At 33.0% G+C, this 14,319-nt stretch overlaps 1 protein-coding gene across 3 annotated transcripts in view; it reads left to right on the plus strand.

Annotated features, from left to right (window-relative positions):
* Positions 1-12,246, plus strand: part of LOC148622172 (pregnancy zone protein-like) — a 70,860-nt gene extending 58,614 nt beyond the window's left edge. For all 3 annotated transcript variants that reach the window (XM_088571787.1, XM_088571788.1, XM_088571789.1), the window contains exons 38-46: positions 886-1,010; positions 1,896-1,986; positions 2,404-2,490; positions 3,681-3,783; positions 6,109-6,243; positions 7,214-7,254; positions 7,655-7,730; positions 10,264-10,410; positions 11,416-12,246. In XM_088571787.1, coding sequence (XP_088427913.1) covers positions 886-1,010; positions 1,896-1,986; positions 2,404-2,490; positions 3,681-3,783; positions 6,109-6,243; positions 7,214-7,254; positions 7,655-7,730; positions 10,264-10,410; positions 11,416-11,558 — 948 coding nt within the window. In that variant the 3' untranslated portion in view covers positions 11,559-12,246. The remainder of the gene's footprint in view (positions 1-885; positions 1,011-1,895; positions 1,987-2,403; positions 2,491-3,680; positions 3,784-6,108; positions 6,244-7,213; positions 7,255-7,654; positions 7,731-10,263; positions 10,411-11,415) is intronic.
* Positions 12,247-14,319: the final 2,073 nt, after the last annotated feature.

Below are 14,319 nucleotides of genomic sequence, written 5' to 3' on the forward strand. Positions count from 1 at the left end.
ATTACTGTAAATGTATTAATATTTGTGGTTTCTAATTTTCATGTATTCTGTTGGAATGAACATACTCACGGCTATCAATTTTCATGGTTTAAAAAAAAAATTATTAGCATTATAAAGTGTTAAAAATCAATTTCGCTGGTACTATTTTTAGCGCAGTTCTGTCCACCGCGAAAATAGTTAAAATTAGTACACAGTGAAAATTAATACGTTTACAGTAAATAGTTTTCTCCTGATTGAATGACATTACTTGGTTAAATGTCTTATGTACTTAGCTGGACAATTAGCAAAGATATACATTGTATAAACTATTTTATCATTTCATAGGTACTTTAATCTAGAAATTTTTTATCTTTTTGTCAAATGTCTACTAATGTTGAATGTTGTTGTCATTGAGGAGACAAGCTCTGTAAACATAGGTAGTTACCAAGTAAAACATAAGAACCAAATAATAAAAATATTGTTTAAAACTGGTTTTGTAAATCACTAATAGATGGATACCATGGAAGCTTTATGTCAGCAACAGACAGGAAAAAATACAAGCTTGTTACCAAATCTCAGTCATGATTATTTTAATTGTAGCACATGGCATGTTGTCAGTTTCACCTTAGAAGGATGATGGAAAAACTGATAACTTGTAATGGCACAAAACAATACTGGCAGAAGTAACTTATTACAGAAATGATGTAGTCAGTTAGGATGTGATTTGTTTTAACTTTTTACCACAGACACACAGCGTGTGTTATACAAAGTCTCACATATTCCTGTTGGTTGACACATCAGCAATGTAACTATTCAGCATGTTCAAATATTAAGGCAGAGCCTAAAATAATATTACTTTATGTATGTTGCATGTTATAATCATAATGTTTTAATGTCATATTTCAGGCTAATGTTAAATACAATGTGTATGAAACCCCTACCAGTCCTACATTTGAAATGAAAGTCAAAGTTTACAGATCTAAAGATAATGTCGGACATTGTTCTAAGAGGACCATTAACATCTGTGTCACGTAAGATTACATACCTTGTTCTAAAAATTACCAGTAGATTGGGAAATTTTTTTAGCTCCCCTGGCTGAAGGCCATGTGAGCTATTGCCATCATTTGGCATCTGTTTTCATCTTTGTTAACAATTTTTCAAAACTCTTCTCCTGTGACTATACTTGACCAATTGGAACCAAACTTGGCATGAATGTTTCTTGGGGTATCCTGCATAGAACTGATATGGGAATTATGGCCATTACTAAAAATTGAACATAGGGGTCAGACAGTAGTTTTTCACATATGTCTCCAAAACTGTTAGATTTAGCCGAAATTTTTCAATTTTTTTTTACTGTTTTCAGCCAATACCTTGAAAACTATAATAGGTAGAAAGAAACTTTCAATTGCTGAAATGATACTTATGATAAGTCCTACCAAAGTATTCTTGGGTCAAAATTGTTGACAACTCCTCGTTATATTTATTGCCCTTGAAAGACAAACTTGAAACAGGTGAGCGATTCAGGCTCCTGGGAGCCTCTTGTTCTAAATTGTTATATAGAGATTCACTTTTATTTTAACTCTTTATTGCTTTCACAAAAAATGGTGTCCCAGTATCATTGCTTTTACAAAATGTTGTAATAGGTTTATGATTAACAAAAATTATTTGAATGAAGAAAGTCATTTCTTGGGCAGTTTTATTTAATGATGTGACTCTCTTAGGCACTGTATAGTTGATGTACCTATGTGACTATCTTAGGCACTGTATAGTTGATGTACTGTTAGTTTTTAGGAAAATTTAGATACCTAACTGAAAACAATTTCACATCTTGGAAGTTTAAAAGTTATCTAATTCTACTTATAGCCTCACACTACTGTAAAATCAGAATGAACAATGATACATTAATTGTTTTACAGATTTACTGGTCCTGGTGGTGTAAGTAACATGGCTATTGTTGATGTAAAAATGGTAACAGGCTGGATGCCAAATGAAGACTCCCTTAAAAAGGTAAGTGTGTTACTTATTATTTGGCTGATCTGTACTTTAATCTCCTTTAGGGTCAATCCTGGATTTCAGGGTTTTTCTTTGGGGATGGGGAGTAAATAGAATTAAAGGCTAAAGTAAGGCTAGAAATTTATTGAGGGAAGAATTTGTGAAAATTCAAGATTCCATGCAAAAAAAAAACTTTTCTAATGGGGCTTATGCCTGTCACATTCCCTTAGAAACATGCATGTCCTTTACAAGTAGACTGACTGCAAATCACTTGACATTAAAGAAGTTTCATGTTTATTGGAGTTCAAAATTTAATTAAATTAGATATGAGCATTTTGTGTCTTAATGTTTTATCGGCAGATTCATATCAAGTAGTTTGATACCTTTTGACTGTTTTGGTGTCATCTATGATGATGTCCTTTTATTTTTCAGCTTATCGTAGACAAGCAAAATCAAGCCTTTATTGGAGTAGAAAAATATGAAATTGATGGAAGTAATGTGCACATTTATTTTGACAAGGTATGTATAGCTTATTGCCTCAACAAACAGGTTCAGGAATTATACATCGATATCATATGTTGTTTTGGTTTTTAGACTGGTCATGGTATCATATTCGATGTCTGTGTTTTTATATTCAGTGAATCACCTGTTAAGGTGACCAACCAAACTGCAGTATTACCTTGCATATTTCACACCCACAAATTTGTAAAAAATAATGCAAAAGATTTTTTTTAAGTTAAAAACAAACACTTGGATTACTTGATTAGATACATCAAGGGTATTGTTGTGAAACTTTGTTGGATCTAATACTACCATATTGAGATATGTATACCTCATGAACATATGTTTGTGCAAAAATTGTAGAAATGACTGCTGTTGGAACTTTTTTCAGCAAAGCTTGGTCTGATGTATTGTCCTTAACTCCTCCTTTGTTTACCATCTTGAAATCTGTATATTGTCAGGAATTAGTCATATTCTGCTATTTTGTTCTAAAAAAAAATGTGTTAAAAGTGCTTAGTCCAACCACCATAAAAATTGTGTCCAATATGAATTGTATGTGCATATTAGTCCTTAAATGTGCAGGGTTCAACAGTCTGCAGGGGGTATTCGCCCTGTTAAGGACAATGTCTAGTTTTAGCTTTTCAGTCGAATTTTATGACACTCTATATGAAGGTTGTGCATCATATGATGATAGAATGGGGCACATGTGCCAACTACTTCTGAAAAACCAAATCATGAAAACTTATCTTATATCCTGACAAAAATGTTTGGTCTATTTAAGGCATGGGGGCACCTATTTCTTAATTTCCAACACTTCAGAATGGAATTTATTGAAACTTTCTCAGAATCTTTATTACATATTCCTATTGTGCACCTTCTATTTGATATTTTGGTCTGAATATTTTTGAGGTTTCACATTAGCGAAAGATGGACTACTTCATTCCCGGACATGGAGGTACCCATCTCTTACTCGTTCTACATCACCCTTTGTGCACATATTTTTTTTCATTTGATCCAAATCAATTTGGAAGTCAAAAGGGGTGTGTACATATGTACATATGTAATTGAATTGGTGATTTGGGGGTATCAATTTAGTGGGCATTACTCAGGGTTTTTCTAGTTATGAATTTATAAACCCAAATAAACTTTTCACATTTATAAGTTTGGTCTTTATGAAATAACTACTTGTATATGTACATTGTTTACAGCTGGATAACCTGAGAAGATGTTTCCTTATTGATGTAGAACAAACCATGAGAGTGTCCAACCCTAAACCTGCTCAGGTCAAAGTTTATGATTACTATGAAACAGGTAATGTGAATTTACGGTTAAAAAGATATGGGTATGTCTAAAAATCAGGTAGGGATGATTCATCATATCTCAAGATAATCAATGAAATTGATCAAATACATTAGCTATGTCCTAAAAAAAACTTTTCCTGCATTCATTTACCTAGATCTGCTATGAACTGTAATGGAAGCAGGAAGTTTATCACGCTCTAAAAGCTGGTTTAACCCACCTATCATTTTTAAATGCCTGTACTGAGTCAGGACCATTGTAGTGGTTTCCAACTTCACGGATTACCCTGATATTGCCATGTGTTATACAGACTTTCCTTTGGACCATGCCTTTTGACTACTGCCTAGATTTCGTCAGTTTGATAATTTTGTAATTACCCTTCATGTACCGTTATCTTGAAATAATTTTTGATTGGTTGTAGTGTTAAACTTCTGGCAGGAAGTTTTCCAGTACAGTTCTATCTTTCATCAGTCCTTACATTATAGATAACAAAAAAGTCTTTAAGGGATTTTCAAAATGTTTATGCCCTTGTAAACGAAATAATGATTATTCAATATGTCCATGAAACTTGAAAGCACACTTCCTCCTTATAGCTTTTACAGTACTGGAAACGGTCTGTGCAGCTATAATTGTGATCAGTCACCAGTCAGTTTCTGATTCTGTCTATTATCCGATTGCTCCCTTTTTCCATCATGTGATCGTTGGTCTGTTGATATATTTTATGAATTCCTTTGTTTAGGTTTTCAGCTTTTACAAATATTTACATAGTGATATAAATTTAGACATCAACTTAACTAATTTCTCTTAAACTCATTTTTAGTTTGCCATAAGCCATGTGAGTTATTGCCATCATTTGGTGTCCATTGTTGTCGTCGTCAACAATTTCTTCAAACATCTTCTCCTCTGAAACTACTGAATAGATTTGCATGAAACTTATAATGATTGTTCCTTAGAGTATCCTGCACAAAATGACTGTTTAGATTGTTGATCGGTTAAGTTAAAAAACATGGCCACCATTACTAAAAATAGAAAATAGGGGTCAGACAGATTTTTGCATATATCTCCAAAACCATTAGATTTAGCCATATTTTGACTTGGTAAAAGTATTTAGCATGATGAGATCTTTCTGTGGTCAAATTTTGGTGAAAATCTGTTGGCCCATGTAGGAGTTATTGCCCTATTTGGACATTTTTCTTTTTGGTTTTTTTATGTTATTACTTTCTAAAATCTTCTCCTCAGAAACTACTATACAGAATTCAAGAAAGTTGATATTCTTTATGAAGGTATCCTAAGCAAAATGAATGTTTGGATTTTTGATTGGTTAAGAAACATGGCCATTGTTACTAAAAATAGAACATATGGGTCGGACAGTAGTTTTGTGTATATATCTCCAAAACCTTTAGGTTTAGCTAATATCTTTCAATTTCTGAAATGATCCTTATTATAAGGCCTACAAAAGTCTCCAAGAGTCAAAGTTGTCAGACGGCTCCATGTAAGAGTAATTGCCCTTGAAAGGCAAAAAATTATGTTTTTAGCAGTTTTCAGCCAATATCTTGATAACTACAATAGATAGAATTAAACTTTCAGTTGATGAAATGATCTTTATGATAAGTTCTGCCAAAGTTTTCATGGAATCAGAATCGTCGGACAACTCCTTGTTAGAGTTATTGCCCTTGAAAGGCAAAAATTTACCAATTCAGGCTCCTGGGAGCCTGTTGTTTTTAAATAAAATACTTAAATGTGGAATTAATATTCTTAATTCAAATCAAATTTAATGAAGCTATATACTAGTTCTGTTCTCATGAAAATTCTGAAATCTGTATGAACAGAACATCCCTCATTTTACATTTAAAGAACCAAAATCCGATCAGTCACCGATCAACAGTTATGGATCCATCAGCGATCATTCAGCCAGTGGTTATCAATATTTACACAGATCTGTTCAGGGACTGTAAGGGTATATGACACTTTATAGGAAATTATACATCATACAATAAGCCCAGTAGTTTTATGTAATTTCTGTAAACTAATAAATTTTAGCAGTTGCTAATTTTCATTATGTCAAGTGAAAATATTTTTGGGTATCAAATTTTGTAGTTTCAAAAAAAAAAACCAATAGGGCTAAACAGTGTTTAATTTGATTTTATTAATCAATTTGCCCTTTTCTCTTGATCAGAAAAATTAATACATTTACAGTTTTTCAGCTTTAAAAAAACTTAAGAATATTTGACAAGTGTACTTTGTGTTAACAAAACAGGCTCCAAAATCTGGCCTGCTGTATTAGAAAAGGGTAACCAACTTTTAAAAAATGAAATTACCAGTTGTTTCTTATTTCAGATTTTACATTAATTAAGAACTATGGTATCAAGACAACCTGCGGTACCAAGGAAGAGCTACCATACATCAGTCCGGAGGAATATTATAGTGGAGTGTTTGATAACCCTGTACAAGTCAGAATACCTATAGGACTTGGTATATTCATTCAGGATTTTTTTTTTTTTTTTTTTTTGGGGGGGGGGGAGGGGTGGGTAGGGGGTTGGCATAGAAATGTATTACTCTCATTTCTAGTACTAGCTTGATTTTTTTTCCTTTTTACAGGATAAAAATGATAAAGACTTTTTTAGAAATAGAAAAAGCTTCATTTTATAGAAATTAATATTACTTTGTCATAAAATGAAGTATACTCCTATTTATTATACCACCTACAAACACAGTTTTGGAGGTCACATAGGAATCACCTGTCTGTCTGTCTACATTACCTGTAAGCACAACTCCTCCTAGACTGCTCAAGGGATTTTGATGAAATTTTATAGGAAGATTGGGCATCATATGTAGATGACATGAATGAAGGTATATGATTACTGTTGGGTGACTCAAATTGGTCCTATTTCAACAAGCATTTTATACTCAAGTCCATTTCAAGCAAGGGGATATTCTCTTTGTGAGATTGTGTCTCCAGTGTAAAAAAAAATAGGCCTGCAGCAGCGCTAAGCTTGTCGTAAAAGACAACTAAATAGAGCTTAGAGCCCCGAGTTGTGTGCCCTAGGTGATGAAATGGGATACCCCTGGCATGTTATATGCTGGGGTCATCATGCCATAATACGGAAAACCTGACCACAAACCATAATGGTGCAATGTGTTGGGAAATGTTCCACATTCCTCCCCATTTCCAGTGGTAATCAAAATTTGTTGACCCCTTTATTCTTGTGTCCCATCCCATTTTTCATTTCATCATCATCATTTCATTTTATCATCCATGTTCATCGCCTGAATATAGCTGAAATACTGCTGCTTGAGCGTTAAATCCCAACAATCAATCTATCTTTCTGAGCTTGCTGACAGTACTTCTAGTAATTAAGAGAATCAATTGAATTAAAGTATGTTTTTTCCCTTAATTTACATAAATTTCCAGCAATAATGATAATTGTATAATTTTTTATAGAGGGAGTAACCCCACCAAGTATCAGTTCAGGACCTACTCTAGTAAGTATTTACCATCACAGAAATCTTTTTTTCAAATTCAATTAGAATGTTAGAATTAAGTTAATTACTTTTTTGTAATAGAGCAGATAGTAAAATGGTTTTCATTGTATTATTGATGTAAAGTAATTCACAAGACAAGGAAATGAGTTAAAGGTGAGGGATTCAGGTGCTCTAGGGCTTATAGTTTTCACTTACAGTCTGTGAGTTAAAGGACAATGTACTAAAAATCAGTACATATTCATTTATCATTTGAAAGCTTGTTATGCATATCTGTGGCCAACATATATATGAAGACAGATTCATTAATCTGGAAAGCAGCAGTATACAATACATACTACATTTTAATCAGCTAGCATAATGTTTGTTTCTATCTTCCTTATATCTGATTTTTTTTTTTCAGTCCTGTCCAAAATGTTACAGCAGCTACGATATCACAAGTAAAGGATTTAAGGCCATGGTTTGTGGTTCTGCTAAAAGTGAGTTTTGTCTTTTCTTATAATTATTATTTCTCTGCCAAATGCAAAGCTTCATATAAGTATACTGTATCATGGGGATGTATTTTTGTACTCTTATGACATCTACTTCCTGTTTGCCAAAAAAACTTGAATTTTCATTATACAGTGGTAATATTCAGAATTTTTCTTGTCTACTATTAATCACAGGTTACTGATGTATTGACAGGGATGTTGTATTATTGGATGCATTTTGTTCTCGTATGACTTCTTTCTTTGTGCAAAACATGATTTTTTCTTACATTGTGATGGAAAAAGTGGGTATCACTAAAGGGCTGCTCCTTACAGATTTTTTGTAGCAAGTAAGATTAGTGATGAGAGAAAGCCAAAAGTTTCATGTTGGTAAATTAATTCCCTGATCTACCGTGGATACTTTACTGCTTCACCATGACACCCTGTAGCCTGGTATTTCATGGGTCACCCTTTGTATTAAAGTATTATATCTGAACAAACACAATACATATTTCAAAAAGATTTTGTAAAATCAAGAAAATCCATACCTTATATACTTTTTTTACTGTACATATGATAAATGTTACTGTGGCAGAAAGGAGAAGTTTATAGGAAATTCTCTTTTAAGTAATAACTCAGTCCAAATGGTATGTATAGATTATTCGTATTTGTTATTTCTTGCTTAGACCATATAACCTGCAAAAAAGTTTCATTTTGCAGGATATTTAGTTTACTGCAGTACTTTGTGTAGTTATTTTCTTAATTGACAACTAGTTCTGTTTGGCGAAACTGGCGCTTTATTATCAACTAAATAACACAACATACAATTAATACACAATGTCATGAAAGCACCTAACTCCAATCTACACAGACAATAACTATAAAAAGAGCACACACATACACACAAAAATAAATAAATAAATAAAAAAATAGAAGGAAAGAAAAAAAACTACACAAATACGTGGAAGACTGACATCCATGCTTCCATCAAGACATGCTTACTATTAATACCCGGATAACGAATATGGGGAAGTAACTCTCGTGAAACCATATATATATATAGAAAGGTCTGAAAAATTCCCAATGATGTTAGAACTGTCAAATTTGCGATGCAAAATTTTTGGTCATTCCCCCCGCGGGACTCGAACTCGTACCACTGTGACATCTATGGCAACACCACCTGCACAAAGTCCAGCGCCCTAGACCACTCGGCCAGCTAGGCTATATATATATATATATATGGTTTCACGAGAGTTACTTCCCAATATTTGTTATCAGAATGTGACGACTCTATTCGCTACACTGCTCCATCGGATTAAATTGATACAGGGAAGGTTCCGTCCGCGGGACTCAAACATGTACCGCTGTGACATCTATGGCAACACCGCCTGCACAAAGTCCAGCACCCTAGACCACTCGGCCAGCTAGGCTATATAACAATATTCCTACCACTGCTTGTGTGAACTTTTTTATTTTTATTATTTTTTTTTATAATTTTTTTTATTTTTAATTTCACATTAGGACATTATGATGTAATAACACAAAATTTGTAGCTGGAGGTTACATACAAAATGTTTTGAATTAAGTATTGTAACATTACAGTGTCTTTCTTCTTAAAGAAGCCCTGTGCAGGTCCGGGTGTTAAAAGAATAGGCCTGCAGCAGCACTAAGCTTGTCGTAAAAGACGACTAAATAGTGCTCAGAAACCTAGCCAAGGGCTAGGCGCTCTGCCCATAGAGCAACTGGGATGTGTGCCCCAGGTGGTGGAATGGGGTACCCCTGGTGTGTTACATGCTGGGGTTGTTGGGCTATAATACAGAAAACCTGACCGCAAACCATAGTGGTGCACCGTGTTGGGAAAGATGTCACATTCCTTGCACGTTAAAGAACCCTGCTGTGGTATTTGATAGGAGTAGGAACCTTTTGCACTCCGCCACAGGAGGCTGAATTGCCCGACCTTACTCATCCCCCCTTTTTCTAGTGGCAATCAAAATTTGTCGACCCTCTTGTCCTTGTGTCCCATCCTTTTTTTTATTTCATCATCATTTCATGTTTATTTTATCATCCATTTCATGTTCATTGTCTGAATATAGCTGAAATATTGCTGCTGGGACGTTAAACCCCAACAAACAAACAAACAAATGATCTTCTTAAAGTAAGTGATATATCTCTTATCCTTTGAAGGACATAGTTTTAGAAGTAAAGGTTTCAGAATCTACCATATTAAGTCACAAAGTTGCCAAACTTGTTAACCCTTTCACAGTATGTGGGAAGCTCCTGCAACTCACCTTCAGCATAGTCTCTACCTGTTTATTCAAATTTACAAATGTGTTTCCCTCAGCCCTTCTGTTTTTCACTTTCATAACAAAGACAGTTACTAAAAAATATTTTGTATATGGGAAGAATGCCATTACCCTGTTATGACATTAGATGTTGAGAATGTTGTCCTAAATGCATTCAAGCAGTTTGTTTCATTTAATTTCATTTCTGAAATGAAAGAATCATTAATTGACATACCATTGTATTATATCTTTTGTTTTTCTAGTTTACAAAGTGCAAACAGGCAGAAAGGGAAAATACACATTGAAAGTGTTTGCTAATGTCAGAACAAAAAAGAAGCAGCAGGTCAGGAAGTTTGTAGAACAGAAATGGAACAGTAAATGTTCCTGTAATTTACTAATTGGTAAAAAGGGTAGGTACTAAGTCCATTTACATTAAATTAGCATTTTTGACTATCATCAGATATTTTAAGTATGGTACAGTGATCTCCCTCTTCTAAAACCAGAAATCTGATGAAGTATGTAAAATGTGTGTGTTGGTTTTTCAGTTATCAAAACAAAATGTGTGGTTGGTTTGTCAGTCATCCAAAAATAATGTGGGGTTGGTTTGTCAGTAGTTAATACTAAATGTATGGTTGGTTTGTCAGTTATCAAAACAAAATGCGTGGTTGGTTTGTCAGTTATCAAAACAAAATGTGTGGTTGGTTTGTCAGTAATATTGTGGATCATTGGTAGAGGAATAGTTCTTTTTAGGACTAATTTCTCCACTTGAAAGAAACTAGGTATTTTTTTTTGTCTTCAAAAGCTTTAAATGTCTTTAATATTGATTAAGTTTGGTCCAAAAAGAAAAAAAAGGCAGGGACAATGTAACTTTCTTAAACAGGCTTTGAATTTTGTTTTTAGGGGTCTATTTTTAGAAGAAAATAATTTGACTCAGTGCCCAATGAAATTATTTTCCTGATGAAATAAATATTTCTTTATATAATGTTGACGGAAACAATTTTCTTATTTTTGATAACAGATGACAATCTGAGCCAGTACAATTATCAGGCCCTGTCCCTAATGGGACGACCATTTGATTCTGTGGCAGTACTGTTAAATTTTGCTGAGTCAGAATATTCCTTTTTGAAATTTTGCTTGTCAGAAAAAAATATTTTTAACCACATCACCCAGGGCAAGATATATTTCTATTTCAATGTATGAAGTATCTAAATTGAGGTCAGAAAAACTTTTTTTTCTAGTAGGTGGTAGGTCAAAATATTAATTTTCAGGCCAGATATTTGTTTCCAAAAACTACCAGCCCCCAACCCCCCCCCCTTCTCCCCCAGAATCAAAGGGTTATCTCTTTATAAAATCTGTGGATCCTGATTTTTTTTTTATTTAGAAATAATAAGGCTATTTTGATTTTTTGTTTTTAGGTAAAATTCTTGTATTTTCTGATGATAACACATTGGACATGTCGAACAGAACGTTGACATTTAATTCTTCAACCAAGGTGGTCAAGCTGACTAAAGCTTTAGAGAAGGCTGTATGGCGACAAGTAAGGAGGAAAAAATGTTGAACAAAACTTAATCTGCCAATGCTGGACAATTGTTGTATTTTTTAGTGTTTACATTATTTTCAAAAATGTTTTATGTGTATTTGTATCACAAAAGAAATCTATGATAGGTTTAAGTATAAGGGAAATTTTAAAGATAGCAAATTTTCAAAGTTACAAACTTTTGAAAGAATACTGGTAAATTTAGTAAAATTTACAAAACTTCTGTATCTAAGAATGGTGTTAGGTTGATAGAAATCCTTGGGCATTACTTGAATGTTCTCTTACTGTCTCAATGTCGTATGAAGTCAGAAACTTCAGATTTAACTTCTTTTTATATATAAAGCAGTAAATATATGTTGAAAATTCATTATTTTTATATAAGCCCAGTTCATGAGGGTTTTTATAATTTCAATACTCTCTTTTATATTTTTTATACTTCCTTTTTTCTTCATAATTTAACATTTTTAAAATGAAAAAGTTAACCAATATTACTTTTAATATATATTCTTTCTAGTCATATTTTTAGTGTTCACATTATAATTATATTGTACATTTGTATGTGTTTTTTTTTTTTTATTTTAAATTACTTTGGACTGTTTTACTTACAAAAATGTATTTTGTATTGCAATTATGACTAATGTTTTTTGATAAAAAAAAAAAAAAAATTGTGTTAGATAGACATAGTTTAGTAGTAAAAAATTTTAAGAAGTTTTAAAGTCAGTATTTTTGTACAGATATCTTATATATCAAATAATAAATTTACATTAAAAAATTACTTTTGTCATCATTTTGAGGAGAGTGAAGTTAGGTCATACTTTAGTACTAAACTGACCTTCTTACACCCTCATAGCTTACCGTTACAATGTCATAAAGATAATCAAGTGCACCAAAGTGATTTACAATTTCATTTATAAGTTCCATTTCCTGAACCTGACACACCAAACTGACCTAGCTGTTGAAGACATACATAAAATAACATTATCAATTAGACCAGTTGATGTAAGTTACACCAAAGTGACTTTCAAAACCTCTTAGAGGGAAAACCTCTCATATATAAAACAATGTTGCACTTCAGTTATTATTTAGCAGAACTTTGAAGATTTCCAGGCAATAATGTATTTTACTAGAAGATATACACTTTAAGTAAGCTGCCTTTGTAAGAATCATGCAAAATCTGAAAAATGTGATGCACCCCAAAAAAGGCTACATATTCTTATTTTTGTAATTAAGTTGTTTTATGGGTCTATACTATGAAATGTTTAATTATTCATTCAAATCTGCCTGCTCTTAGTAGATAATCAACATTGAAAATCCAGTAGATTATATTGTATTTGAGCGTCATTTACAGAGTTATCTCCCTTAATTTTGAAATCTACAGCGCATTCTATACACTTTTTATTTCCTAAGAGAAGGGTTATTTGAAAAACCACATGTTAAATTTCTGTTTACTATGACATTTCAAACAAAATATCAAAAATAAAAATATGTAGGCTTTTTACCCATGAATCACATTTTGCATGATCCTTAGCTGGAGTGCTACTTAATACAAAGATTCATATTTTGATAAAACATTACATGAAGAGTCTATTCTTTAATCAAAAGAATGTAATCCAAAGACAAAGACCCGACATGGAAAACAGACATACACAACAAAGACCATGAAGTAACTAAAATCATTCATACAAAGTAACAAAAGCAAATGAGCAACTCGGACTCCACTAAAAACTGGGAGCATGGACCAGGTGCACCGGTAGGATAAGCGTCCTCTGCTTTTCTAGGAACACCCGCGGAGTTGCTCACAAACAAGTCAAGTCCATGGTAGACGAAAGAGGAAAGGAAAACTATGACACGCCAAAGACAAACCTTTTTTGTCTTTGGCGAAAACTAATATCTTTTTTCACAACATGTTAAAAGCAATTTTTTTTCTTCAAATATACGATGTGAAACACACAATTTCTTTTTCCAAAGTGATGACAACAAATTATTTTTTTTCTTACAATAAGGCTTCTGGAACAGGGTTATGTTGCTACAAAAAAGAAGTCATCACTACATAAGTTTTATGGTCGTCGTCATGAACTCTTGGATCGTTTCGGTGTATCCATCTGCACCTTGAAGTGATGTGTTTAACTTGTCAGTTTTCATTTCCTCTTTCGTCTTCCCTGGACTTTGCTTTTTATGAGCAATTCGGCCGGTGTTTCTAGAAAAGCAGAGGGCCCTTACGCCACCGGTGCACCTGGTCCATGCTCCAAGCTTTTTGTTGAGTCCGAATTGCTGATTTACTTTTGTTGCTTTGCATATATTATTTCGGTTATTTTATGGTCTTTGTTGTATGTGTGTGTTTTCCATGCCTGGTCTTTGTTCCTAGATTACATTCTTTTGATTTCCGTTAGAATCTTGGTCCCCTTTATTACTGTTTTGTGTGTCTATTTTCCCTGTTTAGTATGTGTTCTTAGAAGGTGTTCTGATTACAGTTCGAAACTTGGTTCCCTTGATTACTGTTTTTTTGGGTTTTTGATATTTCAGGATCAATATGGCTTATGTCATCGGTTCATCACATAATATCCCTATTTTTTCGGAACATTACAAGAAACTATAGTCCAAATATAATCACTTTTTATATTATTCATTACCTCTTTTTCATTGGTTCCCTTGATTACTCTCTTTCATAACCAGTAAATATGTTTCTTACAATTATTCAGGTCAATAATATTCTATTATTTCTGCAAATAAAATTTTCAAATAGTCTTCAAATCAATTAATCTTCTTCTTATCGTTCGCCATT

The sequence above is a fragment of the Perna viridis genome, chromosome 3 (genome assembly GCF_037379345.1).
Source record: "Perna viridis isolate PV_CMFRI_1.1 ecotype Kerala chromosome 3, ASM3737934v1, whole genome shotgun sequence".
Classification (NCBI taxonomy): Eukaryota; Metazoa; Mollusca; class Bivalvia; order Mytilida; family Mytilidae; genus Perna; species Perna viridis.